The 27,266-nt window shown below is 54.0% G+C and overlaps 10 protein-coding genes across 10 annotated transcripts; 8 read left to right on the forward strand and 2 right to left on the reverse strand.

Annotated features, from left to right (window-relative positions):
• Nucleotides 1-921: 921 nt before the first annotated feature.
• PG998_008007 (uncharacterized protein) lies at nucleotides 922-2,551 on the forward strand (the record flags this gene model as incomplete). Its single annotated transcript, XM_066874823.1, has 3 exons — nucleotides 922-1,482; nucleotides 1,538-1,684; nucleotides 1,739-2,551. 3 exons carry the CDS (start codon nucleotides 922-924, stop codon nucleotides 2,549-2,551), a joined length of 1,521 nt encoding a protein of 506 aa, XP_066730768.1.
• A 791-nt stretch (nucleotides 2,552-3,342) lies between these two features.
• On the forward strand, nucleotides 3,343-4,930 carry PG998_008008 (esterase; the record flags this gene model as incomplete). The annotated part of the gene is made up of 5 exons (XM_066874824.1): nucleotides 3,343-3,370; nucleotides 3,491-3,628; nucleotides 3,690-4,205; nucleotides 4,278-4,454; nucleotides 4,536-4,930. The coding sequence occupies 5 exons, from the start codon at nucleotides 3,343-3,345 to the stop codon at nucleotides 4,928-4,930; spliced, it is 1,254 nt and encodes a 417-aa protein (XP_066730769.1).
• Nucleotides 4,931-6,296: 1,366 nt separating this feature from the next.
• PG998_008009 (uncharacterized protein) lies at nucleotides 6,297-8,070 on the forward strand (the record flags this gene model as incomplete). The annotated part of the gene is made up of 4 exons (XM_066874825.1): nucleotides 6,297-6,437; nucleotides 6,748-6,875; nucleotides 6,958-7,668; nucleotides 7,722-8,070. The coding sequence occupies 4 exons, from the start codon at nucleotides 6,297-6,299 to the stop codon at nucleotides 8,068-8,070; spliced, it is 1,329 nt and encodes a 442-aa protein (XP_066730770.1).
• Nucleotides 8,071-8,718: 648 nt separating this feature from the next.
• PG998_008010 (ENOS interacting protein) lies at nucleotides 8,719-9,962 on the reverse strand (the record flags this gene model as incomplete). Its single annotated transcript, XM_066874826.1, has 3 exons — nucleotides 8,719-9,489; nucleotides 9,513-9,859; nucleotides 9,953-9,962. The coding sequence occupies 3 exons, from the start codon at nucleotides 9,960-9,962 to the stop codon at nucleotides 8,719-8,721; spliced, it is 1,128 nt and encodes a 375-aa protein (XP_066730771.1).
• A 550-nt stretch (nucleotides 9,963-10,512) lies between these two features.
• On the forward strand, nucleotides 10,513-12,275 carry PG998_008011 (uncharacterized protein; the record flags this gene model as incomplete). The annotated part of the gene is made up of 5 exons (XM_066874827.1): nucleotides 10,513-10,762; nucleotides 10,855-10,873; nucleotides 10,942-11,046; nucleotides 11,121-11,413; nucleotides 11,515-12,275. 5 exons carry the CDS (start codon nucleotides 10,513-10,515, stop codon nucleotides 12,273-12,275), a joined length of 1,428 nt encoding a protein of 475 aa, XP_066730772.1.
• A 1,060-nt stretch (nucleotides 12,276-13,335) lies between these two features.
• PG998_008012 (PHO system negative regulator) lies at nucleotides 13,336-14,395 on the reverse strand (the record flags this gene model as incomplete). The annotated part of the gene is made up of 2 exons (XM_066874828.1): nucleotides 13,336-14,262; nucleotides 14,327-14,395. The coding sequence occupies 2 exons, from the start codon at nucleotides 14,393-14,395 to the stop codon at nucleotides 13,336-13,338; spliced, it is 996 nt and encodes a 331-aa protein (XP_066730773.1).
• Nucleotides 14,396-15,852: 1,457 nt separating this feature from the next.
• PG998_008013 (uncharacterized protein) lies at nucleotides 15,853-18,008 on the forward strand (the record flags this gene model as incomplete). The annotated part of the gene is made up of 3 exons (XM_066874829.1): nucleotides 15,853-16,800; nucleotides 16,851-17,001; nucleotides 17,065-18,008. 3 exons carry the CDS (start codon nucleotides 15,853-15,855, stop codon nucleotides 18,006-18,008), a joined length of 2,043 nt encoding a protein of 680 aa, XP_066730774.1.
• A 684-nt stretch (nucleotides 18,009-18,692) lies between these two features.
• PG998_008014 (uncharacterized protein) lies at nucleotides 18,693-20,763 on the forward strand (the record flags this gene model as incomplete). Its single annotated transcript, XM_066874830.1, has 4 exons — nucleotides 18,693-18,835; nucleotides 18,901-19,090; nucleotides 19,137-20,533; nucleotides 20,583-20,763. The coding sequence occupies 4 exons, from the start codon at nucleotides 18,693-18,695 to the stop codon at nucleotides 20,761-20,763; spliced, it is 1,911 nt and encodes a 636-aa protein (XP_066730775.1).
• Nucleotides 20,764-22,707: 1,944 nt separating this feature from the next.
• PG998_008015 (uncharacterized protein) lies at nucleotides 22,708-23,451 on the forward strand (the record flags this gene model as incomplete). Its single annotated transcript, XM_066874831.1, has 2 exons — nucleotides 22,708-23,037; nucleotides 23,113-23,451. The coding sequence occupies 2 exons, from the start codon at nucleotides 22,708-22,710 to the stop codon at nucleotides 23,449-23,451; spliced, it is 669 nt and encodes a 222-aa protein (XP_066730776.1).
• Nucleotides 23,452-25,589: 2,138 nt separating this feature from the next.
• Nucleotides 25,590-26,838, forward strand: PG998_008016 (macrophage migration inhibitory factor; the record flags this gene model as incomplete). Its single annotated transcript, XM_066874832.1, has 5 exons — nucleotides 25,590-25,608; nucleotides 25,710-26,014; nucleotides 26,105-26,518; nucleotides 26,585-26,616; nucleotides 26,697-26,838. 5 exons carry the CDS (start codon nucleotides 25,590-25,592, stop codon nucleotides 26,836-26,838), a joined length of 912 nt encoding a protein of 303 aa, XP_066730777.1.
• Nucleotides 26,839-27,266: the final 428 nt, after the last annotated feature.

Genomic DNA, 27,266 nt, shown 5'->3' on the forward strand with positions numbered 1-27,266 from the left:
AACCCCGTCCCCAGTCCAGAACAGGAGAAGGGGCAGAAGAGGTTTCCGAAGAGGCCCAGATACGAAAATTAACAAGACAGAGAGGAACCAGGAACCAGACGATGCGCGGCGTTCGTTTTTAAGTGAACCGTATTCCCTACTCTCAGCCGGCCCCCCCTCGACGAACTGCTTCCCTCTTTGGATAGCTTGACGTGTCCCAGTGGTGCCAGTGGAGAGGCTTCGGGCATGCACCGCACACAACTTGCATCTCAGCAGCATCCCATCCCCAAGCTTGATGCCTTACTTGGTAAACTGTTCGTCTGAATACCCATTGTTCGAAGCACGGTGTATCCCCGTCCCCTCGCAGAATGGTCTATTGCGGTAAGGCGTCTCAAGGGTAAGACAAGACCTCCTTTCCGTTTCGTAACACACTGACCATCGACCCCGACTAACGAGAGAGAGAACAGATGCCAGAGCTGTCGAACTAGACGCATTAAGGTATGCAGTGCACAGCAAGACTCCCCACGCCAGCCTTCAACTACCCGCTCTCCCGGACCTGCTAAGCTTTTGCTTCACTGGATGGGCTCTCGGTTCTAGTGAGCCTAGCATGGCTGAGGCCATCCATCCCATCATACTCCACTTTCTGCTCAGCTCCAATGCAGAGAGCAAACTTTCATACGAGCTTTCATCTTTCCGCTGCGCTTTTCTTCCACAGACAAAACTTCCCTCTTCCACTACAACTGGACACGAACCATGTGGCCCGGCCCCCAAATTGCGTGGCATGGATACATACATACCCCGCCATTGGCGATCCTAGTGCGGGGAGCCGATTGACTGACAGATATACCCGTGGGAATCTAGTGCGACAAGGTTAGACCCGAATGCTCGCAATGCAGACGTGTCGCAAAGAAATGTCCCGGATATCGAGATCAGCTGTCTCTCATGTTCCGGGATGAGACCAGCAAAGTCGTGCAGAAATCCCATGCGTCGTGGGGAACGACGTCTCCAGACCAGGCCAATCCACCCTCATCGGCGACCTCGGCGGCGAACTCGTATTCACCATGGTCCTCCTCATCTCCCTCGTCAACCACGTCTAGCGATACCACAAGCCCTTTGTCCAGGAGATCCTCCACGGCTGTTGCGACCATTCGCAACCCGCCATTTGTCATGCCTGGGATATGTATGAATGTGGAGCCTACTATAGAACAAAAGGGCTATCGGTTTTTCTTGGATCGATACCTTCTGGGCCAGCCCGATGCCCCTGAGAACTCGGAACAACTAGCGGCTTATGCCAGCGGTCCGGATGCCCTGCAAAATGTCATGGTGGCTGTTGGTCTCGCAGGACTCTCCAATACAAAAGGAGATCGGGCCATGAACGTTTTGTCGCGACAAAAGTATACCGACGCCCTGAGGCAGACGTCGCAGTTGATCGCCGCAAAACCATCGCAGCCGGGTGCTGCCATGTTCCCAGTGCGGGCCGTGATAACGCTGGCTTTATTCGAGGTAAGCTTTCCGCTGGGTATGAGCCAACTCATCCGACAAAATCTAATGTCAACAGATTGTCCAAGGTGGTGCGTCGAAGCTGTCGACGGGGACCGCCAATATACATATTCATGGAGCCATTGCTCTTCTTCGCGGCGTCTTGCCCATACGTACAGCGCCTGCTGGCGGGGTGAGAGGCATACTACAACTCATGTTTTCTCTTGTAGGTGTTCCCCTCGTAAGGATTGGTTGATCCTCGGTGCTAATAATACGCCAGTTTATCCCGTCACAACTCACTGAAACCCCGTTACCTGCGGTCTTCTTTGAGGCCTTACAGTTCTGCAAACCAGCGCTACCTGAGAAGGAGCAATGCTGTTGCGATCTGGCCATTACGATAGCTCGTTTTCTTCGAGTGGTCGCAACCCTGAAATCGCTGAAGTTGACGGACGGGGATCTTGTGACCGAGGGCATCTTCCGGCAACTACTAGAGCTTGATGATCTCTTTGAGGGTCTAGAGATCAGCCTCCAAGAAGCTTACCCCTTTAGCGTCGAAGAGGGCGATTTCCCTCGGGAGGCGGTGTTCCAGGGAAAATACCATGCGTATAGTGAGATTTGGGGCGCCCGACTATGGAATCATCTTCGTTGGGCTCGGATTCTTGTGGCGCAGAAAATTATTGACCTGAGCACCGAGTACCCAATGTCCAGCTCTGCGATGCTACCTACGATACGGCGGGACCAATGTTATGGCACGGCGGTGAGGATGGCGGAAGACATCATAACCAGCACACCTTCTCATTGGCACCACCCGATGCTGGACCCAGTTTCGGCGAAGAAGTTTGCCGCAGGAGGCAAAGGAGGATCGGGTGGTGTTGGGCTGCCGGCCCTTCTGTGGCACCTCAAAATCGCGGGCTGCGCTCCAGGGGTTCCGCCAGAGTACTGGGATTGGACATACACGATAATCCAAGTCGTTTGGAAGAACATGGGTATGCATCACGCATTTGCGCTGGCCGAAGTGATGGAAGGACATAGGGCTGGTTTGGAGCAACAAGCCATAGACCGGATCCTCAAGAAAGAGGACGAGGATTGGTGAAAGCAAAAGACGTGGCGTGGCTCGTTGTACAAAGACACCCAGTGCAGACGGAGCAAGCCATGGGGTATCAGCCTGAAGCTGGCATGTATACTGGTACTTGGGCCGGGATAGGGGGCGTGTCGGGTGCTGAAAGAGCTGGGCAGGGTGCCTCATGTTCGCAGGTTTGCAATCGGTGCAATTTAGGAAAGTGACGAGATATTGGATCAAAAATACGTATGTAAGAAGCACAGAAAATGATCGCTACTGTTGTTACGATGGCAAGTGGGAAGGGATCGTCGCAGCACTGTTGCGGCTCCCTTTATTTCCCGTTGAAAGCGGGACAAGCTCAATCCCTTTCACCAAGACGTATGGTAGTACATGCTGCTCAAATCGCCATGGCTGCGGCTCATTCACGTCCCTCCACTTCCACGGTTATACATAGGCTCTCAGGCTGGTCCATCCGTCTCCGAAGAGTCGAGGGCCCCACCGTGTACGGAATGCACGTGCGCTGGAGAAGCGATAAGCGACAAGCGACTTTATCGCAGGAACCCATACTGCCATACTTTACTACTTACACGTACCTACACTTTACCTGAGCTGCTTAGCGCTTCGGTCGCAACTCCAATTCCCAAGCCCGGCTACTGAGTGGGTATTTCCAGGTCAACGCGACAACCAACATCGCGAATCCAATACATTCCATCAAAATCTCATCCATCAACGACTACTATCATCGCCAGCCAGCAATCGACTGCATTATCGGCTGCCGAATTGCCGATTAGCACCGCATCCGGTTGTTGGTTTGTTGCGCGAAGATGCCTACCGCGTCAGAGGGGCGCAAAGGTATGTCGCATCCACACATCGAGTCCTCCACCCACCTTGATGCCTGGTCGCAGCGTTGCTCACAAAGAAATGACGCCAAACCGCTCAACAACTGACATGCTCTCTCTGAACACCGGACAGGCCCCGACGACCAAGGAACTATCAACGTAGCTTCGAAGAAGATGTCCAAGGACAAACCGAATGGCCCCATCAAAATTAGGAGACACGTGCCCAAGCAGACCAAGCCGGGCAACTGGAGGGATGGCAGTGTCGCCGAGGGTAGGCTTTTTCTGCCAGGTGTAGAAGCATTGCTTGCCACTTGCTGATATGTCAATTGCAGACGATAAGAAAAAGAAGCGCAGCGAAAGCCCCTCAGTCGCTTTGGGGATTTCCCCGAGCCCGTTGATTAATCCCCTCGATGATCTCTCGCGCGAAACCTTCGACACTGGCCGCCCTCTAGACGATATGTTTCCTCTACAGCAATGCAAACACTGCAAGAAGGGCATAATACGGAACGCCGCCAAAGAGCACATTGCGCAATGCCTGAAGATTAAGAAAGAGAAGGCGCAGCGCAAAAAGGAAGCTCGAGAGGCGCGAGAGCGGGCCAAGGAGGAAGCCCGACAGGAGGAGGCGCGGAAGAACGACGAAGACGGAGATACCAAGATGAACGACGATAGCGACGACGATGAAGACGGTTCCCCCGAGAAGAAGGGCAAGACGAACAAGAAAGTGGCCGGCAAGAAGGTGGACGGCGAGGCCAAGGGGAAGAAACGCAAGGCCGACGGAGACGCCGAAAAGGGCCCCAAGAACAAGAAGAAGAAGGAGGAGCCGAAGCCCAAGGCTCCCAAGCCCAAAGGTACCCCTACTGGAACCCTGCAGATGACCCTTCGCCCCCGGCCCCGTTAACCAGAACTCTTTCGCGATATAGGTCCCGTGGATGTCGAGAAACAATGCGGTGTCCTACTGCCCAATGGCCAGCCCTGCGCTCGTTCTCTCACATGTAAGAGCCATAGTATGGGTGCGAAACGAGCAGTGGCGGGCAGATCACTCCCGTATGACATGCTACTTGCCGCATACCAGAAGAAGAACCAAGCAAAGCAGCAAAGTGAGTCTACGAGTTGTTTCTTCTTCAACCGTGCTATTATGAAGGCATTGCGATATGGAGGTAGTGACTAATCCCAAACAGAGGCTGCTTTGGATGCGAACGCACCGCTGGAAGACGACGACGAGGCGAATGCTGGGCCGGTCGACTCGGACGAAGAGACAGCGGCGGTCATGAACGCCCTGGCGCACTGGAATCCACAGCCCGTCGTGCCTCCCCCGATATTTACTCCGATCAAACGTACATATCAGCTAGCCAGGCTCCACGAGCAGCTGCAGACGGCAACCAACGGTGGGCGCACCAACATTTTCAAGGTCGTCGGCTTTGGGGCACAGAAACTACCCGACAACCACCTCGATAACAACGTGGACATGGAGGATGCACCAGGAGAGCCCGATTTCCCCTTAGGTAGCGCGCGGTCTTCCAGCTTCAGTATGCAAGCACCCTCCAGGCGCCCCTCCGTGGCCAGCCGCGCTTAGAAGGCTAACGCGGCCCCGGAGGCTGATTCTCCCTGGAGAGGAGGTGTACATTATTTATCAAACCAGACGGGTGTGGTACGAGATGCCTATCATGGGGTCCCACGCCCCCAGCGGTGTTTGGGTCGAGGGAAGCCGGAGGAGCCTCCTGAGGCGCCAACCGTTGGGAGGGACATACCATGATGTCGGGCATACATGAGCCGGCTTCTTTTCTTTCTCTTTTGCCACTTGTACGAAATAAGCACAGCATGGCGTACGGTTTTGCGCGGCGTTTGGGTATACCAGGGTTGGATGGCCCGTCGATTGCGTATCGTCTTTTTATCTCTTGGCACGTGGCCAAGATTGATTATGATTGGGAGGCGTTGTTGCTGGGAAAATGGAACAGCGAATCAGGCAGGGGCTTGCCATGATTTACGCTGACTGAAACGATGGCATTGAACGAAGCGAGGCAGGCCCATCCATCCAGCTATCATGTACTATGGTCAAAAGGACATGATGACTTGAATAGTTAGGAACCCGAGGATGAGTCAGTCATTTCAGGCCGAAGCATACTTTTGCGACGGTGTTCTCGCCTTCTGTTGATCCCCTGTGATTATTTTCGTTTTTCCTTTGGACAACTCACATGTTATGTTGTTGGCGCCCAAACTGCAGGCGAGGTGCATCGGATTGGTGTCTGGTTCGTCTACGTGGTTCTCGGCAATCTATTGGGGACCAGATGCCGCCGCGCCGCCACCTTCCCATAGGCCGTCGGACTGACAGCCAAAAACAATAGTGAAGCAAGTGTTTGAAATAGAAATTTGGTCATGAATTTGTACGTGCGGAAATAGTCCAAATTCGCATTGCGCAGTATCATGCGCGGGGTGCAAGGATTAGGCCTGGGCAGCTCCAGCTCCTTACGGAATCGCTTGTCGTTGGTAATGACGTCGATTTGCGCAACCCCTGTTTGCGCCCTTGTTGCCGAACCTCGGGTCGGATCCCTATACGTTCGTTGCCATCTACCCAGTCGGCCCTGCGACTTACAGCCCAAAGCCCCAACGCGGTTGAAGCTGTCATCATCTATCATATCATCTTCGCTCTTGTTAGGGCCTGAAGGGTCCCAACAGAGATTCCATCGAAACTGTTCCTCATTGGGCGTCTACGACGTGTACACGCAACGCAAGGGCAAACGACGTGCTCTGGTCTATCATCCGCCGGGCAGCATTGCCTCTGTGTCGCTTGTTTGCTGCCTCCTGCTGCAGGCGGCCTATCCGCCATCGTGCCCAATGCCACCCAGAACATCTGTGTTTATCACTGTGTGCTCTCCCAGAGATTATAACCCGAGAAATACTTTACCCACTGCCCCTCTAAGCTGCAACTCCTACCACCCATCATGTCATCCACATCCACCAGCACGACCCTCAACGACATACTTCCCGCCCTTCATCACGCCCTCTCCGGTGCCACGGGAACAGCTATCGCAACATGTACGACGTATCCACTCTCTCTAGTTCTTACGCGGCTACAAGCACAGGTGCGTTGCCAATGAATCATATCGGCTTGCCGAGTCCTCAGTTGCCCCCCTTTGTTCAACAGTCCACCAAGACATGCCCCGTCCCACCGCGACCACGTTGGCCATGGACCCCCATAACCATACGCCCCAGGTTCACGAACTAGAACCCCAATCCCGCCATTCATATAACATGAATATCATTGATCCACTGCTTCGTCCTGATATCCACCCACATACCTACATGCTACATACATCCGCTTTCACCCCAGCAAACCCATCTGGGCCTCTCGACGTGTACTCATGCCACTAACACGATGCGACATCAAACCAGCGTCAACTAGCTCGGGAAGGCGTCCTGTCCGCCGACGAAAAGTACGAAGGCATCATCGAAGCTTTTTCTCGGATCTGTGCTGGTGCGGAGGACAAGGAGGCTGGCGAAGGGTGGAAAGCACTCTATACGTAAGTAACTGACCCAAAGGCTCCCCAAAGGCCGGGACGAAGAGAGAAGATGTATGGCTAACTGGCTCCCTTTTCGAATCAGTGGCCTGACACAAGACGTCACCAAATCTGTCTTGGACTCTTTCCTCTTCTTTTTGTTCTATGAGCTGTTCCAGTCCCGACTTCGCGGTCCGCGGAACAGCCGCGGCAACTCGAGGGGCCTCGGCGTTCTGGGCGAGCTCGCCGTTGGCGTTGCGGCCGGCGCCTGCTCCCGGGCCCTCACGACCCCTATCGCGACTATTGTGGCACGGAAGCAGACTGCGGCCATCGTGTCGGATCCGGACTCGGACGCCGCCGCCGCCGCCGATCTCAGCGTGCGGGAAATCGCCGCATCCATATGTCGCGAAAAGGGGCTCGCGGGATTGTGGTCGGGCTACTCGGCGAGTCTCGTGCTGACACTCAACCCGAGCTTGACCTTCTTCCTGCAGGAGTTCCTGAAACGCGCAATCCTCTCGAGCGACCGCTGGGACGAGCCCGGCGCCCGCCTGACGTTCCTTTTGGCCGCCGTCAGTAAGGCCGTGGCGAGTTCGGTCACCTACCCTTTCCAGATCGCCAAGTCACGGTTGCAAGTCAGCACGGTGCCTCCCGACACTACCGACTCGAAGCCCGAAAGAGAAGGAAATACCGAAGAGGATGGACCTCGAAACGTGGAGAAGGAGGTTGAGGCCAAGCTCAGCGTCGTCCGCGCCAGCGTGAAGCAGATGGCACGCCGGAGCATCTTCGGCACGCTCGTCGCCATCGCGCGCGAGGAGGGGTCGGGGCGCTCTACGACGGCCTGCCGGGTGAACTGCTCAAGGGCTTCTTCAGCCACGGCACCACCATGCTAGCCAAGGACCTCGCGCACAAGCTGTTCTTTAAGCTGTACCTCTTCCTCGCGGGCCTGCTGCGCGAGCTACAGGTGCGGAGGGCGAAGGCCGAGGCGTTACTGCAGCAGCAGAAGGAGCTTCCTCGGGCTTTGGTGTTTCGGAAAGACTTCTCTGAGATCGTGCATCATGGCCAAGGAACGGGAGACGGAGTAGGTTACTCCTCGACGCGGCCCTGGTGCTGGTTCCTCAGTGGCGGCGGAGGGAGCAAGAACCCGGATTCCGTTCCGGATGGCGATGCAGCGGGATTTATTGTGAATGTGACGGACCCGTCGATGCGGAAGATATGGTAAATGAGCGCTGCTTGTTGAGCTGACTCGAGCGTGATCCTCGAAAAGGGGAGGGAAATGTTTTGCTGTTTTCATTGCTGTACTACTTCTTGTGGCTGGATTGGGCGGGAGGGTTAATTAGGGAAAGGAGTTTTAGGCTTCCTTGTTTGGGCTGTACACATATAATATCCTGTATTACCTACTGTGAGCTAGCTAGTTGTATTACAGGCGGTGTTTTTGTTTAGGAGCATTTTCTTGGTTTGTTGTTGGGAGAAACATGTAGGGGGGATCCCTTTGGGGGTTTCGCGATAGCGCTTCATTCTCGTTTCTGCTTTTGGTACACCTGTTTTTTTGTCTTCTTTTCAATATTGTAGTCTAAAGGCTTTTTGGCTTTTTCATCTAGACTTCTAGATCTTAAATACACCACGATGATCAGTGGCTATTCAACCACACGCTAACCTAGAGGCTTAAGTTACGACCTGACCTGTATCAGCGAGTATATATGCACGATCTGGTGCTCTAGTGATGGCGTTAGTAAAGCAAGTGTCCAATGGGCTCTATCGTTGTACCGGCATAGGAAAGATCACTCGCTCTCCCAGGGCCGCAGTGCTGCTGCAACCCCTTAATGGAACAGAGAGCAGGTGAGAAGGGGAAGGGTGCATGCAGCTTGCCTTAGCATTGGAATGCCACCCCTGACTTTTGGACCTGATTCGCGCCGCCGGCTGAGAAGCCTGTCCCCTCGCTCCGGAGCTCGACCAGCCCTGGTTTTACCCTCTCCTTCTCCTTCTTCTTAATCTTTTTCTCACCCCCTTCTCCAGTGCCTCTGTCTACAAGGTCGGCATCACATACGTAGCACCGAAGCCCCTCAGGGTCTACGTCCTCGGCGTGGGGATCATGATGACCGCTCGGCCGCATGAACCTATCCACACAATTCCGGCAGAGCACGTGGCCGCAGGGGCGGGCCAGCATCGCCCTCGACGAGTTGCTCAGGGCCTTCTTGCACGAAGGGCACACCCTCTGCATCTTCTTCCTACTCTTGCCGTTCTTGGGCTGCGCTACGCCTCCTTCGTCCTCCTCTTCCTCCGTGAAGCAAACCGTAACCAAGGTGTGCAGGCTGTACGCGTGCGGCCGGTCTTCAGGCGACGCCGGGCAAGTGGGCGCCGTCTTGGCCTTTTTCGTGATGTCGTGCAAGGTGTCCTTGGTGTTGGAGCTGGGCGTGATCGAAGGCACCCAGAAGGAGGCGAGCTTGGGCTTCGCCGCCTTCTCGTCGTCCAGCGCCTTGCGGGCCTTGGCGCGGTCTTGGGACGCGATGCGCGACAGCTCCTGGTCGTCGAGCTCGAATTTCCGTTTTGTCCCCGTTACGCCGTTGCCATTCCGCGTCTCTTCTTCCACTATCGTATCCGCCGTCGTTGTCGTGTCCCGAGTCTTCTTCGGCGGCTTCTTCTCCCCAGTTTCCGCCCCGCGACATCGAGCCCCCGCTGCGTCATCTCGAATTCGCGGACCGCGCGCTCCTGCTCCTCGGCGTCTTGTCGGCCGGCCTCCTCGTCGCGGTCGCGGGCCTCGGCTTCGCGCACCTTGTCTAGCCGCTTGATCTCCTTTTTCTGGGCCAGAATGTTGGCCAGGGCGCACTCGCGGCAGAACAGGTCACCGTGCGTGCAGGCCACAGGGTCCAGGGCGGGCTCGAGGCACAGGCGACACGAGGAGAAGGGCAGGAAGGACTCGCGTGACAGGGTGGCCGACGTCGAGGACCAGGCCTTCTTGGCTTGCTCGCGCTCGTGTGACGTGAAGACGGCGCGGCTCGTGTTTCGTTTGCCTGCACAGTGGTCATTGTCAGTACTCCTTGCAGTCTAAAAGGGTGCAATGGCTGAGATAATGTGTGCTGTTGGGACACATGAGTTGGACTTACTGTGCGACATTGTTGGCGTGGCTTGGGCCGTCGTCGACAGCCAATTTGCTATGTGTGTGTGTATGTGTGTGTGTGTTTGGGTAGGAGTTAGAAGGCCGTCGTTACGTTATCGAATAATTCTAGAACATAGCCTGAGAACGTGTCGGAACGGAGGTCCTCGGCTGTTCCCTCAGCGCCTGTTCAGGCACTTACCCCCTGGCGTTAGCGGGCATCTGATATTCTGGGGCATCGGCGATGGATCCATGTGCTATCTCTCCTTCCGAAAAAAAAACATTTCCATACCCCAGCTTGAGCCTCCAGGCTGTCGTCATACGGCAAAAGCCCGCCTTTCTCGAATGTTGGACCTCTCACTGCGTCACTCACTTTTTTCCTTCTTCACGTCGCGCGACTATTCATAATTGTTCTGCGAGCTTTCCTTCTAGAATGTAAATTTGGTAGGACATTGGGCCATTCATTGATTGTACCCGTCTATGCTTATGCGGTCTCGTTCTGCGGGTTTTTGGACAACACTTTGGAAGGCCGCCGCGAGTGAGCGACATTAGTGAAGGCCCGAACCAGCAATGGCAAGCGACACCCGCAGCAGCCCCGAGTCCCCGGCGACGACCAACGCTGCTATGAAGACGCACGCTCTAGAGCAGCCCAGCTTGTCATGGCGCATGTCTTCGTCTCTCGTCTTGGGCGCAACTAGCATGCTGTGCCGAGGCTTCTTGTACGGGCTGAACACGGTTGAGACGACGGGCCTGGATCGGTTTCTGGAGATACTAGACAAAAGGAAAGACGTGGACAAGAGGGAACGGGGTCTCATCACAGGTGGGTTTCTTCTATACAGGCCTATATTCTACGGAAATACCAACTTTGTTACATCCCAAGTCCAATTGCTAACCGATATATGTATATATCAGTGTGTAATCATGTCAGCGTGTAAGTGTCTCGAAGAAAGCCCTATCAATATGAATTGGTGTCTCATCAGCAGCTGTGGTGACGTACAGAATGGACGATCCACTCATGTGGGGGATATTGCCTGCCAGTTATGCCTTCAATCCCACCAACCTGCGATGGGGACTGGGGGCTCACGACATATGTTTTAAGAATAAGTGAGCCGACTCTATCATCCTGATTGAAATTCCACTGTCCACCCTTGGGTATGAGGCTTACACATTACCCCTAGAGCCCTATCGACTTTCTTCAGCCTGGGCCAGGTGCTACCCACTCACCGAGCTTCCTATTCACCTCATGGCGGCGCCTTTCAGTCGACGATCCCCCAGGCCATCCGGTTGCTTTCAGCACAGCCGTTCAGCAACTTGCAACCCGGTTCTCTTGATGCGGCCTCGTCGAAGGCTGGCGGCTCTAACGACATACACGATCCGTTCACTTCAGGAGATGGCTTGACTTATACCACGGATGGCACCGATTCTATTGTTGCTCCTTCTGTCTACGCCCAGAATAGGTTGGCATGGGTTCGTAAGTAGTGCCCCCAACTTTCTCACCCATTGTATACTTGTTCCATGTAACGTCCCTGGTGCGTTGTCCCCGAGTTACATTGCTCTAATTCTTCTCTGCAGACATTTTCCCCGAGGGATGTATCCACCAGCATCCGTCCATGACAATGCGCTACTTCAAATGGGGTGTTGCCCGTCTAATTCTCGAGTCGGAGCCTATGCCCGATGTGCTGCCCATGTTCATTGACGGCACGCAGAACATCATGTCGGAGGAGCGCACCTTTCCCCGGTTCCTGCCGCGCGGTGGCAAGAAATTCCACATTACGTTTGGCGAGCTCCTGGATATGGAGGCCAAGTTCGGGGATTTGCGCAGGAAGTGGCGGGAGCTGGTCAGAAAGGATCGCTTGAGAGCCCTGGGCGAAGCAGCAGAAGACGACGTCAGCAAGAAAGGCCGGGCCAGCAGTTCCTCTGCATGGGCATCGCTGTCATCGCTCTGGCCATCAAAGAGCGCAGCGACGAGTACCACCCTGGCATCAGGTTTTAACGAGATTAGCCCAGCCGCCACCACAACTACCCCAATATCATCGAATGACTCGGATACCCAGCTACAACTACAGAATCAGTCTACCGCCTTCCAAAGACGAAGCAGGAGCCAGCCGACCATGGGCGAACTCAGTGAGGAGCTCAAGTACGGCGCCGAGGCCCAGGCGCTGCGCATCGAGGTCGCCCGCCGTGTCCGCGACGAGATCGAGAAGCTGCGTGTCGGCCTCGGCTACCCCAAGGACGACCCCAAGCTCGGCCTGGCCGAGACGTGGGCCAAGGATCCTACGGAGGCTCGTCGATTCAAGAGCAGCGTCGACGGGAGCTTGGTCACGAAAGAGTAATAAAACAGATCATTGTGTGCATTGATAGGCGCCCCCCCAGCTAACAACCATGTGAAGGGGGAAGATATCAATATGAATAAGAAGGATAACAAAGGGGCCGGGGTCTATACATAAATAAGACTACAATTCGAAAAGGAAGAAATCAGGCGCCCACAATAACGCCAATGGTTACAGCAACTCAACAAGCATACGACACAAGCAAGAGGGATGCCTCAAAACTACAGGTGCAAGACCAAACTCATTGTGAAAACCAAGACGATTAGTTTTATTCTCCTGCTGCAGAGCTACTAACTATTACGTCTATCATCAAACATTACCATTTGCTCTAGAAACGCCTGCCTTGTCTTTATCCTCATCTTCGGTCTCTGGCCTCTCAATGGGCAGACCAGCAAAACAATGCGAATTTCAAGTTAAGACTAAGACTGATGCGCTGATTGGAAAAGGGCAGATGAAATAGAAGAGACCGCATGTACCCCCATGATAGAAATGCCTTCCGTTTCTAAGCGTCTGTGGCGTAGCGATTTCTTCCGAGACCTCGTTCGCCTCCTGGCGAATCTTGGTGTCATTGGAGGATATCTTTCTGGCCGCTTTGCTTAGAATTAAAGCCGCTGCCGACAAGGGTTCCGGAGCTTCAGGGATATTTGGGCCGGCAAGAAGCCGGGAAGAAACTGGTAGGAATGTTCGGAAACTACTTTTTGTATGAATATATCGGTATGTTCCAGATCGCACCAACCGCTTATGCCTCAGGGGAATGGAAGATTTTCGCAGGGCATGTTTGATATCCTTATGGGGGTGAGCGTTCCAGACCGAAGCAGATCTCTGATCGTTGTGAAGCCGGTGAAACAGAGAAATGAAAGAGCACACATTCGCTTCAAAAGCGCAACTTGTGATGGAAATGCCGGGCACACGCCTCTAGCAAAGCTGCGAGGCTCACCACGGAGGGAGGTATTGTGTCCTCTTGTCGTAATTGATCGAGTACTGTTGGTGTTGTATTTCGTAACAGTATATGGAGATTTCGGCCATGGCGCTTAGTGGTCGCTGATTCTCAGAGGAAGTCTGATCAATATCCAGGCTCATACTGGCCACCCTGAGAGGGGACAGACTGCGGTGCGAAGCCCCTGTGCTGCTGTTGCATGGCCTGTTGCTGCTGCATCATCTGCTGTTGTTGGTGGATTTCGGTGAACCAAGGGTGCAGTAGAGCATCAGCCGCGCTGATGCGCATCTCGGGCCGGAGGACTAGCAACCGTTGCAATAGGTCGATACCGAGGCTGTCGATCTGCGGGAGGATTTGCCGGAGCTCTTGAGTGGCATACATCTGGAAAGTCGGTTTATATTCGGAAAACTGTGTGATGCCGGGCCATGTTCGTTCAGTAGGCGTCCCCATGATTCGGAAAATGCGGATAATCTGATCCTCATTTGTGGTACCAGGGAAAAGCGGCCGCCCGGTATACATCTCGGCCATGATACAGCCGGCAGACCAGATGTCGATACTGGTGTTGTAGGTTCTGCTACCAAGCAAGACATCAGGCGCGCGATACCAGAGGGTGACAACTTCGTTGGAGAAGGTGTTAACCGGGATTCCGAAGGCTCGCGCCAGACCAAAATCGCCGAGCTTCAGAACACCCTTAGGACTAATCAGAAGGTTCTGAGGCTTCAGATCACGATGTAGAACCCGGTTTTGGTGACAGAAGTCGATACCCTTTAACAGCTGGTACATGAAGGACTTGATGATGTTATGCTTCAGAGCCCCTCGCTCACCATGGGTATCCATGTACTTCTTCAAGTCGCCGTCCATAAACTCGAATACGAGCATCAGCTTGTTCTCGGTGTGAATAACATCGTGAAGCGCAACTATGTTCTCGTGCTTGAGCTCCTTCATCAGTGAGATTTCTCGAATGGCGGTTGATGGCGTGCCTTCTTCCGAGTCAAGGTGGATTTCTTTCAGGGCAACGAGCTCGCCGGTCTGCCTGTTGCGGCCTTTGAAGACCTGCGTGGGATATTGGTTAGTACGGGCAAGGCAAGGTAGGCGCGTATTCTCGGGGCACACGTACGGTAGCGTAAGTTCCTTCTCCGAGCTTTTCCAGCTGCTGGAAGGAGCTTGGATGTCTCTTAGCATCCATGATGAGAGAAGAGCGTGGGGTCTTGTCGGGCTTCGGGAAGATTCTGAAGTGCGGGAGGGGGGCAGGAGGCTGCCGGTCAGTATGTTCGGGGTTGAACAGTAGACTGCCTGAGGTGCAGGTCTTGCTCAGGATATCCAAGGCTTGGCTGCCACGGGCTCCTGGCTGAACGGCCTTCTCCGCCGTTTTGAGGGTTGGACAGCGAACGGGCGGTTATCTGGAAAGACTGTTTGGCCCGCCTGCAATGAAGATGCAAGGAACGGGGTTGGTAGGCGGGGGTCTATTGGGCAAGAAAGAAGCAAAAGCTGCGAAGTTTGTAAGAGAGGAAGACAGAGCGCAGTAAATGTTGGCAAGGGAAGAGGAATAAAGCAAGCCAAATATGCGGAACCAGTTTGCAGTAAACTTTGCTCCCCCGTCTGTGGTTTCTTGCTCTACTTAGAGGTGCAGGCGCTTAAACACCAAGGCTGTTCGCAGGGAACAGACAGCAGCTGGTAAAAAGTATTAATCAGTCTGAGATTGAGATCCAATGAGGGGCAAAATTCCGTGGCAGGGGGGGCCACGGGGGGGCGCTATGGGAAACCCCGGCTGCTGTCCAGGACGTGGATCCAGAGTAGGACCCTTCCAGATTTATGATATTTGGGGGGTTCCCTGCCCGAATCCGGCTCTCTTCGACTTCGAGTCACTTAGATTGGTATTGGTATTTGTCGCAGGAGGCGCAAGGCAGACGACTTCTCGGGCGCGTCTCAGCTCTAATCAGCATCAGCCATCGTGTACTCTGGGCGAGTGATCTTTGGTGTAACTGCGGAGTCTGCCTACCCCAACGACGAAGAGGCTCCTGACACTCACTCACTGCCCGATCTCCACTTCCACTCTCTCTTTCTATACTAACTAAGTAAGTGCCTACGTACATGCATGCAGACGAGCAGCAGTACCTCTACTAGCACTTGACTTGGGAAGGATACGACTGGCCACAATCGTGCCAAGGCACGTAAAGATAGGCACAAGCAGCGCGACAGATGGCGATGTGCGAAGTAGTATACAGGGACAAGTCGACTGGCAAGGTTTCCCTTGCGCATCTCGCATCACCCGTCTTCCAAACCGGTCACTCACCAACTTCCAGCCTGATGCACGTGTTCTTCAATGATGGCCGGCCGGCAGGTACCCTGCACGGTGGATGCGGGGTCTGGATGTTTAGCGCATCTCTTTATCAGTCCAGGACCGGGACCATCTCCAGCCATGAACCACCTCCCATCCTCCATCCCTCGACATACACATCTACGACATCCATTAAATCACTACTACACTGCAGCTTTCTATCAAACGGACTGATCTCTTGTAACACTCCTGTGCCTCCACTCTTGACCCATGTGCATTTCAAATAGCCGTATGATCTAGGCACGGCGTGCTGCTCCTATCTATCATCCACTTATCTACGTACACATCCATGTAACTTTGCCAACATGCGCCCACTTCCCGGCGACGACGTCTTCGGGCGCCAGCGCTCGTCCGACTACCCAGCACGCGCCGTCACCGGTGCGAACAACCAGATGTCCTTCTTTCTCGCCGACGAAGCTACCGTCGATGCTTGCCTCGAGCGCCCGACCCTCCCCCACCCGAGAGACGCGAGAAAGGGGCATGACTCCGCCATCTTGACTGCGCGTAAAGATGACAAAACTTCAGATGGTTCCAGGCATCAAGACATTTCCCGGCAGAACTCTGGTAGAGATGGCGGGGTTGCGCCGTCGCCAGTGCCACGCGCCTCGGTCGCGACGCACAGCCCAGCATCCATCCGGTCGCATGATTTCCAATCTTTGTCGCGGCCCATGACGCCCATGACGCTGGGAACCTCATGCGCCGGGTCCATCATCAGTGGCCCATCTTCCAGACGGAACTCACTCTCGGGTTCCATCTCGGAGAACGCTATCAGCTCGGATGAGGATTACGAACCATTCCGGCAAGAAGTCTCGTCCCTGGTTGACAGTGGTAACGCCCCGCAACTAGTTATGCCCAGCATCCAGATGCCTAGCCGTCGCCCGTTCACCGAGGTCGGTAAAAGCATTGGACGTCTCAAAGTGCTTGTTGCCGGAGACTCGGGCGTTGGAAAGACGTCTTTAATCCAGGCTATTGTGCAAACTTGCGAGCATATCGTCCACGTGGATCCTAAAGTCTCCCCCGCCGGCAGCAGGAGACCCTCACGAATTGTCGAAAAGCCGGCGGGACCAAAGAGGAAGCCCTCGGATTCCACCAACCAGATAACGGAAACATTCGCCAGCACCAAGCCTTACCCTGAATGGTGGGCGGAGCTCGACGAATGTCGCGCCGACTCCAGGCGGAAGAGTCTTGGCGACAGTGTTCTTGACCGTAATATTTGCTTCGTAGATACCCCAGGCTATGGGAGAGGCTCCTCGGTAAGTTCGTGAACCTCTTTCCAAGCTTCTTGACCTGCTGACACGCGTAGGCCATGGAGAGCATTGTGCCCTGTGTCGATTATGTGGAAGAGCATCTTGTCCGAGCATCTTCCGACTCGTTGAGCGACCAAGAAATGCTTCACTTATTTGGCGGTGGCGGTGGGTTCCAGGTAGACGCGGTTCTGTACATGATCGATGGCGGTATGACACACACAACCTTTCTCCCCCACTTTACATGCTTGAGCTGATTATATACCGTTTTAGGTCTCAAACGTGCTGATGTCGAATATATTCGCCGTCTGGCGGCCCTGACGAATGTTATCCCGCTCCTCGCACGGGCTGACAGCCACTCGGCCGAGGAGATCAAATCTTTGAAGCAGAGGATTTCCCTGCAATTGGAAGACTCTGACATTCGGCCCTTCACATTCTCCTCGATCAATTTCGAGAGCCTTTCCTCGGGTGCCCCGAATGGGCTGTATGCAGTATCGAGTGCCAACGGATCAGACCATGACGTGATGGATGCTAGTTTGCTGATGAGTTCAGACTATGTACAGCCTCTGGTTCCCACAGAGCTTCCTGCATTGGTCGAGCAACTTCTCAGCGCCAACGGATCCTCATGGCTACGACATTCTGCTGTCAAGAAGTATCTTCGATGGCGCGAAGCCGCGAACCCTTCACGGCCGAAGAGTTTATATCAGCCTTTGAGCCTCCCGGCCACGCGGGGCGTTTCTCCCATGACCCCAACCTCTTTCGCCCTAGCCCGAATTAACCCCGAGGTTCGTAGTAGCAGCCCACCTCAGCTTCGCCTGGTCGATTGGGCTGCCGAGCTCCAGAAAAGTATGACGAATGAAAGAATGAAGTATGAGGCGCTGGCCAAAGGAGACGGCGCAGTATGGTTGACAGAGAAAGTCGAGTGTGCCCAGGACGGCACACTGGTGGCAGTTAATGCGCCAAAGGCCGGCAGGCCCGGCAAGAAGCAACAAAACGTGAAGCAAAAAGCATCACGCAGGACGCTCCGCCACCAAGACCCCCTCGGTCTCCTTCAAGTGGTGACGGACCTGAAAGCGAAAGGCTGGGTTGCTTTGGAGGTTCTGAGTGGCCTCAGTATCATAGGCGGTTTGGCATATTTGCTGGCGAGACAACGTTGGCAGCCGGAGCCTGCACCGCTCACAGATGAGTGGACCAGGCTTTGGGGGATGGGCTTCTGAGGTTTACGTAGGGAATTCGCATCAGCAGCGGGGACAGACCTAATATACCGGGCTATGGCATGTTCTGAGTCCACGATGGGTGGATGTGTACAGCTCATCCCACGTATGCATGCTACCGGACAGTATCTCATTTAATAGATCATCGTTTTTCGGCTTCTTCCTCAGCACCCGAGTGCCGTAAAGAGCAGAGTGCAGGGTAGACGCGCGCTAGTTGTTGGCACGCAGTCAAGAGTGGATCCAGCCTGGCTACTGGTACCAGACCTGGTACAAACACGTAGAGCTAGTGCGTAGATTCACCAATCCAATCTGATTGAGATACATACAGTACGGAGTACCACTGCAGCTCAAGTCCATCATCCGCTCGAGGGTCTCGCATTTCGCATTTCGCATTTTCACTCTCATCCCACCCGAGCAAACGCAGACATCGACACCTCTGCAGCCGCATGCGCCTGCCGTTTTCCTACCCTACACCGGCCATTAATAAAGTATTCGTTCGTTAGCGCCGCCGCCAGGATATCGGGGAAGCAGATAAAACCAAATCTACCGCGTCTTCCTTCGCCTTGTTGATGGCTGCTGTGTAAACTCGTCCGAGCTTCCTCGGTACAAGACTTCTCTCTTCACCTTGACCCTTCTGCAGAATCTTTGTCGACCACAGTCTCTTCTTTCCAAGACCGCCCTTCAACAATGACGAGCGAGCGGAGTTGGGGCCTCACCCCTCCTGTCTCGACAGTCTTACCAACGCCCCAAGAGACCCAGGCAAGCAATGCCTTACTCGAAGAATTGAAGCGGCAGGGCACCTTCGAGTCCGCCGAGGAAACCAACACGAGGTGAGTCAGCTGGAACAGGTCCGTCGCGATGCTGGCCATCAACTAATGCAATTCCCATCATGCAGGAAAAAGGTTCTCGCCGACATTCAACGAATCGTGGACGAGCTCGTTCGGAGAATCGCAAAGCAGAAATACCCTCGCAACCCTACCCTGATCCGAGATGCCCGCGGCGAGGTCTTCACCTATGGCAGTTTCTGCTTGGGCGTCTACGGTCCTGGTTCTGATATAGACACCTTGGTCGTCGCTCCTAGATACGTGACGCGTCAGGATTACTTCGAACACCTTCCAAAGATGCTCGAAGAGATGGCTCCCAAAGGGTGCTGTCACGGACTTGACGCCCGTCGAGGATGCCTTCGTACCCATCATCAAATTTGAGTACTGGGGCATCAGCATTGATTTGATTTTCTCCAGGATCGCCACCTTGGATCAGTTTCCTCCTCATGGCCAGCTCAAGCTCAGCGACAACTCCTACTTGCGCGGTCTCGACGACGCCGAATTACGATCCGTCAATGGCACACGAGTCACCAATGAGATCCTCAATCTGGTTCCCGAACAGAGCACATTTCGCCTGGCTTTGCGCGCCATCAAGCTGTGGGCTCAACGACGCGCCATCTACGCCAATATTGTTGGTTTTCCAGGAGGTGTGGTTTGGGCCATGCTAGTCGCGCGTGTCTGCCAGCTATATCCGAAAGCTTCTAGTGCTACGATCGTCGCCAAGTTCTTCCACCTTATCCGCAAGTGGCCATGGCCACAGCCCGTCATGTTGAAAGCAATGGAGGAGGGTCCTTTGAATGTCCGTGTCTGGAATCCGAAGGTGTACAGGGGTGACAGCTTTCATCTGATGCCAGTCATCACTCCCGCATATCCAGAGATGTGCTCAACCTTCAACATTACCCACTCGAACAAGGAAGTCATACAGAGGGAACTGCTTCGAGCAGGTGAAATTGCGACGAAGATCATGGGAGGCAAACTGCTGTGGAAAGACTTGTTTGTGAAACACAGCTTCTTCACACAGGGTTACAAGTATTATCTTGCCATCATAAGTACGTCCAAGGAAGATGAGGCGCATAAGATCTGGTCTGGATATATCGAGTCGAAAGTGAGAATCTTAGTTGCAAGCCTGGAAAAGCACCACTCCATCGCCATTGCCCACCCATTCAACAAAGGCTTTGAGCGACGCCATCGGGTTCAGAACGAGCAGCAGTATGAGGCCGTCGAGGACGGCAGCATGGCTTACATCGTCAAAGAAGACGAAAAGAAGGACGATGCGCCAGCCAATAGCGAGACAAATGGCGTCAAGGCCGAGGGCGAAGAGCTGGCAGCCTCCAATGGCCAAGCAGCTTCCAACGCCCAGCCTGATTCGGCAAATCCTGATGCCAAATCTGAACCAGATGATGGCAAGACGGGCGAGTTGAAACACGACCCCTGGTCTAACTTACTTGTATATACGACAACCCATTACATCGGGCTCGAGCTCGCTGAAGGTAGGTGTGCCTCGTACAAAGACCCCTATATCGCAGACTTCCAAGACCAAGTCTCCATCGCTTTCCTTGGGAAAATTACTAACCTTGCAGGTGCCAAATCTTTGGATCTCTCCTACCAAGTTAACGAGTTTAAGGACACGTGCTTCGGATGGGACAAGTATAAAGACAAACCTCTATCCCACTTGAGCTCTTTGAGCGTCCAGCATGTCAAGAGGTACGTAGTCACAATGACTCCTTCATGGTTTTCAACTAATACGCCGCAGCATTAATCTGCCAGACGATGTGTTTGACCCGGGCGAGGTCAAGCCTACCCGGCAACCTAAGAAGCCGGGAGCCCTTGCCAACGGAGCTCAGCGAAAGCGCCCTGCACCAAACGACGGCAGCCTGCCCCCGCCGAAACGTCCGCAATCAACTAATCCGGCTTCCCTTCCTACTCCCACTTGAGGGGCCAAACCCGAGTTCCCCGATTACTAACCCACAATAGGTCACGCCCTGTATAGTGCTGCGTACAAAAGCCAGGTAATTGGGCGTTAGATCCCAGTGAGACGAGATGGCTATGATGCCCCTAGCCCTCTCTTCAGGTTTAGTCAGCAAGCGAGGAAATCCGACTTGCTGGCTGATGGACCCCACAGAATGGTACGATCGCGTACTGATTTACTTGACAGTTGCTACTGAAATTGCCCAGCCTAGAAGAGGGCCTTCTTCGTACTTCTCGACACACATTTTTATTTGCACTTGAACCACGTTCGTGGCTGGGAAGATTAGATCTTTGCAGGTTCCCGGATCAATAGGAGTTTACGGCTCGCGTGTATCTAGGAAGTTCTCATGCCGGCAGATCAATAAAAGTAGCATTTTGAGGCACAAGTGCCTCGAACTAATCATTTGCCTACTCTTGCCTGACTGGTTGGCGCCCTGGCTGTGTTGTGATGGCGTGTATATAGAATGCCCGCCGGCCCGACAGACTAGCAGGAGTCCTCATGGGTTGATTGCGGTCAAGATCGCCGTCTGTTCGCTAGTTATTAAACCTTTGCCTGTATAGTAATTACGAGGCCTACGATCTTGTACTGGAACTGGGATGTCTCCTTCTCGGAGCTTTATTTGCAACCTGATTGGCAAAGCGGTCAGTCGGCTAGGATCCAATCTCACTCATCTGAACCAATGTGCCGGTTTCTGATCCATCTTCCGTAAGTAGCATGACATGATTACTGTTGAGGGCTTGCTCGAGCTGAGAGCAATCACTTGCAGTCCAATGAAGCGGCATACAGTCTCGATCAGACATTCAATCACTTCAGCGCCCGCCACTGCCAGCCGCCAGAATTCCGAATTGGTTGTCATTCGAGTTGTCTGACGTTGGGAGGTATTCGGAGTCCCCCATCACCTGCAACTCCTATGAAACCCCTATGCAGACCTGAAGCTGCAATACACCGTCAGCTCGTGCATACGCGAAGGTAAGTAAGCAGCGACGCAAATCGCTTCAATGCTTGACTTGGGAAGACTGCAGCTGCGGATACTCTGAGCGCGCTAAATACAAGACATTTGCAAAGTATGCAAGTGCAAACACTCGACATGATGAAAGCGAGGTTGCCGAGGGCTAAAATCCAGCCATGGTCTATTTTGCCCGGCGTGCGGGCGGTACTCGAATTAGATGTCCGTATGTGTGTTATCCATTTTAGCCCATTGCCCCTGCCGCTCCGTCGCTATTGGCCGATCTGCACACCTTTCCCCAGGTTAAGCGCCCAGAGGTTTCCAATTTTGGCCGCGCTGCACACCCCGACAGCCAATCTCTGACGTTTATGTACGTTCGAACCGTTCCCCTGGCCCCTGCTTGCTCGAATTCCGGACTTGTCGTGATCTGACTGGCCTGTTGACTGGGGTTTGGGCCTGCATAGGCGCATCGCTTTTGGAGACACGCTCTCTGACATGCATCGCAGGCGTGCTAAGCTTAGAACTTCACTCACACCAAAATTCATACACACCCACCACTACGGCGGCAGCATTACATGTGTAGCAGCAGGGGAAACTAGACCACCTTGAGCGCGTCGGATGAGTCGCATCTTGGAGAGAGGGAAAATCGCAAGAAACAGCCCCAGAAGTCTGAGCGGCTATTTGATGCGCTTCGTTGATATCAGGAGTGTTTCGCGTCTTTCAAAAGGTTGGCAATACCGTTGTTTCTTTCCTCGTTTTCTTTGCCGTTCATCAGCACCATTATTCTCCTGTTACGAGCGCCTGCTTCCTTTCTATTCGTCTCCTTGTTCTATTCTCACGCTCCCTCCTTATTTGATATTGGCTGCTGCGCCTTGGTTATCCCACTCTTTCTGGTAAAGTGACTTCATACGGATCGATCGTCATCCCACCTGTCATACGACTCACCCATTCATCCCGTTCATCATGGCCAACGAAACCAAAGTCACGGCGTCTTCCTCTGACTTCGAGGTCGATCCCCGTGACGTTGCCTACCAGGGCCATGTCAAGTCGATCCGCCTGGTCGACAGCGTCAGGGTAGGCTTGACAGCCCTTGCCCTGCTCTGTGGCCTCACCATCCTCGGAACCTCGGGTGACGCCCTCATGGTCTACAACACCACCAGCGTCTCGCCCGACTTCCACCTGCCGCTGTGGCCGCGGCACTTCGACCTTCGGCCGTCGGTGGCCCTGGTTATCGGCAGTGTCCTCGTCGTGCTGACCAACATCGTGTCCCTTGTCTTCAGCAAGGTGAAGATGGTAAGTGATGCAGCCGGGGCTCACCTACATTCCTCCTGCGAGCGAGCACGGTACTAACACGAGCGCCAATCAAAGCTCCGCAACAGCACAACGCTCCACACTCCGGTTACATTTGCGGCTCCTTTCGTCGGCTTCGTGGCGGTCATGATCGCCATGATCTTCTTCTATGCTGTGAATGCCTCCACCACTGTCGACACGGTACAGAGCTGGAGCTGCCAGTGGGAGTCTGTATCGATGCAGATGAAGCCTCACTTCGGCGCCATCTGCAAGGAGACCAAGACGGCTCTCTACCTTTCCATCATCTTGATCCCCGTGGAGGCTCTCATCCTTTCTCTCGCCGGTTATCAGATGATGCTCGAGAGAAAAGCTGCTGGTGCTGAGCGGTCACGCAAGGGAAGCCCTGCGTTGTCCTAAAGGGAATGTGTCCTGCTTCCCATCGGCTGGGAGGATGTGCGGTGAAGAAAGTCGCGGCAGGTCCTTGATTGAATATGTTAATGCCTTCAAACGATGTGGATTATGAGCCCCGGGGACTCCGCCATTTCGGGGAGCCAGCATTAGGTTCGGGCCGCCAGACGCGCTTTTTATTTCGGGGAGGCCGCTTCCCTTATGGGGGACGATGCGCATGATGAACTGTACATTAGTAGTAATGAAGCATCTGAATAATGACGCGCAAGCCGTATGTCGGATATGACATCAGCTCTGCTTAGTGTGTCCATTGTATACTCTCCCAACGGCGGTCACTTTGATGCGTGCTGTACCTGCACTTGAGTTGCAGCGCTGTACCAAACGCAACGGGCCCTGTCTACGAGTTCTCCAGATTAATATAAACAAATACGCACAAATCGCATCCGCCCTTGATCGGGATCGGCTACGACCCCAGGTTGTACTACTCCTGCATTGAGGCTGAGGGCAGTGTATCGTCTTGATTGGCAGCGGGAGGTCACATAGCCCGGGTGTCGCCTTGGAACGCCAATTACCCTCTATCCGCTGCTACAGCACACAAAGCTGGAACCCGTCAGGTCGTATTGAGCCAAGGTGACAAGCAAGGCATCTGGTTGCATGAAGACTTCAAGCCTGAAATGGGTGATTCAAGGTTATGTTATGTAGTAAGGTAGCAGAGGAGCAGTACGTTGACGCTATCTCCGACACGCAACTAGGGTCCAGTTCTAGAACGAATATCCCCCCACGCTGTGAAGTAGCATTGTATGTACGTATGTGCAGGTGGATAACACTTGACGGGCAGATATCTATCTTATCAAAAGGACGACAGTCGTTGCGGCTCGAGATGCATGTGCTTATCATGAAAGGGGACCAATCTATTCAATGATTTGAAGAAAAGGAACGGCAACGCTGCGCTGGGGGAATGAATAATCTTGGCATTTGTTGGTGCAGAGCGTTGTCCGTATCGCCCGCCCCTCCCTTCTTCTCATTGTGGGAGTTGGCGCTACCTACGGATACTAAATCAGGTAGGAGGTATCAGTTATGCGTTGTACGACGGGCCTAGAGAGCTCGGCTGTGTTGCTTGCTGACCGGAGCCAAGGAATATCAAGGCTTGGGTTGGTCACGCTGGGCACTTATCGACCGCCGTTTCTGCACGTATCCAGCAGCCATGGTCAGATCATGCCTCCCTAGTGCCGATGGGATGGGGAGTGAAGGGAGAACGAAGCAAGGGCTGCGAAGGCATACGAAGCGAAGATAAGACATCGTCATGTAGCTATTAAACAGGTGGTGGGAGGGCAATCAAGATGCACCTAATCATCCCGCATCTCAGCTGTCGTGGCATCTGGTTTGGGAATTGGTCTGATGTATCCCGTTGCACCGCTTCTTCCCCGTAAGGTGGTGTTCCGTTTGCCGGCAAGACCTACTTACACATCCATCCATCTCTTGAATAGCATCGATGGGGGGGAGGCAGAGGAGGTGGGTTGTTTGTTACTGCCACATAGTCTTCTTCTTTTATTTCTCTCCTCCGTTAAATGAACACCCGAGAGGTCTTGAAGCTTATGCTTTTATGTCTCCCAGTTCTGTCTCGCACGAGATTTAGATCCCCTCGCCGTGTTGCTCGAAATACCTATTTTCCTTAGTTGCGCCAAAGTAACAAACACACCAGTGCACACGCCTTGCTTGCTGGCCCTAGGCACCTGACAACCATCTCAATAACCAGCGTCCACTGCGTGCGAGCCTTCAGCTCGGTTCCAGATTGCTTCTCGAAGTTGGCAATTGCCCCTCCATTGGACACCAACCAGCCAAGGACTTGACGTCTATGGACCAGCCGCGAAACAGAGACAATCCCAAACATTCAAAAGCCAATCTACAGACCCGAGCAGGAGGAACCTGACACCCAAGTCTCCCGTCCTTGCAGATTTTAGATTCCCAAGAAGCTGCAATCGGCGCACTAGAAGGATCTGGGGGCTTTCCGTTCGGCGAGACCCGCAGCTACTCTTTCAGCTGAGCGCTAGCGACTATCGTGAAGCCTCACCTGATGCGTTAGGGAGCCCATAGGGCATTACTACACCCAGTCTGTGCGCCATACATCGCCGCAACGACATCTCAAAATGGAGCAGCGCCCAGCAAGTTCCAGGGGGCTAGCTTGTCGCCCTCTGGCTCGGGTGCTAAAGTATCATCCAGTCCGCTCTCCAAGGAGCCGGCCGTTCTTGCTGCCACTCCGTCGTCAGCGTCATCAACGCCTCCGGGAACAGCGGCAGCAGACGGTCTCTTATTCGCGCAACGCAAGGCACTGTCGTCGCGCTCCTCGTCCAAGTCGAGTATTGTTGAGGGCAACCACCTGATGCGAAGCGTCGACCGACCATTACCTGGAGATATGTTATACCGTCGCAAGTCGCAGGTCCAACCCGGGCTGGCCAAGAAGAAGAGCGCCTACTACGAAAATGAGTTCGCGGCTACGAGGGAAAGCAACCCGGCCATGGACCGGGTGCGCAACGAGGCGATTGTCATGGCCGAGTTCAAAACTAACTGTATAGTGAGTGCGCCGAGCTGTCTGCTGCTGTGCGCAGCTTGCAAGAGCATGCATAATAAAGTGTGCCTGGCACCTGGCTAACCCTTGAGACAGATCGACGATGAATTCTCGTTCATCACGGATCTTTCCTACCACATCTCCAACCGCTACCAGCGGCCCATGTCTTCAATTATTATCAATGTTCAGCATACCATGTGTATGATGTTTGGTGGCTCCTTTGAACCGGCGTATACCTTGACCATCCACGCTCTCCCGAGCTTGGTCCAGCCTACGACGAACAAGAGGAATGCTGCTCTGATCCAGATTCATATCCAGGAAACCCTGGGGGTGCCGACTTCTCGGGGCTATGTTCGCTTTGAAGCCACACCCGAAGCAAACATGGCATGCAGCGGGAAGACGGTAGCAGGCGAGATGGACGACGCGGACAGGAATTTAAAGGATGCAGCGGCGATAGGCCGGGCCCCTTCCAGGGCGGCCACAAAGACCAAGAAGATGCTAGGTGTTCGCGTAAGTTGACGCGAGGTTCCTTGGGCGAGGCGTTGACAACGACAGCATGTTAATCCAACCCCGCAGTCTCTACCCGGCCTCCGGCCATCTTCCGCCATGTCGATGAGGGAGGAGGCAAAGCTGCCCACTCCGCCCAGCAGCACAGATGACACACCCATGATTGCGACCACGATACCAGAGCATCCCCCACGCCTCCACAGGAACCCAAAGAGAAGCCTACCAAGGTGGCGGTGCGGAAAAAGAGCTTCGTGAGCTCGCTGTTCGGGGGCCGCGGTTCGATGAAGGACAAGCGGCCAAAGACGAGCGGGGCGTTGGTATGAGAGCCGGGCTGGCGTATGGGAAAGGGAAAGTCACGCAGGTGGCAGGAATGAATGGGAAATCATGTCCCGAACAAGGGGCACGCACGCACTTACACATTAGAATAGCTCGGAGTTATCGGGGGCCTAGATTTACGGGTCATCAACATTAGGTGCCCTTTCTGCCCTACGACTGAATAATGCAGATCCACCAACAAGCGCCCGACGAAGCGCAAGAAGGACGCCAGTTGGCAGTACGGCATATCAATCAAATAATAATACCATGATACATGATGGGTGGTAGCGTCAATCACACCCGTCGGGAGGGAAAGCTGCACAGTCCGTTGCATACTGTGTTGGTAGCAAACACCCCGCATAGCGGCTGCCTTACGTGATGTCACTCCACAGTACCTAGATTATGCACGTACTTCTTAATTCCATCGCAGCTGCAG

This window comes from Apiospora kogelbergensis, assembly GCF_038363985.1.
Source record: "Apiospora kogelbergensis strain CBS 113332 chromosome Unknown utg000005l_segment0_segment0, whole genome shotgun sequence".
NCBI classification, from domain to species: domain Eukaryota; kingdom Fungi; phylum Ascomycota; class Sordariomycetes; order Amphisphaeriales; family Apiosporaceae; genus Apiospora; species Apiospora kogelbergensis.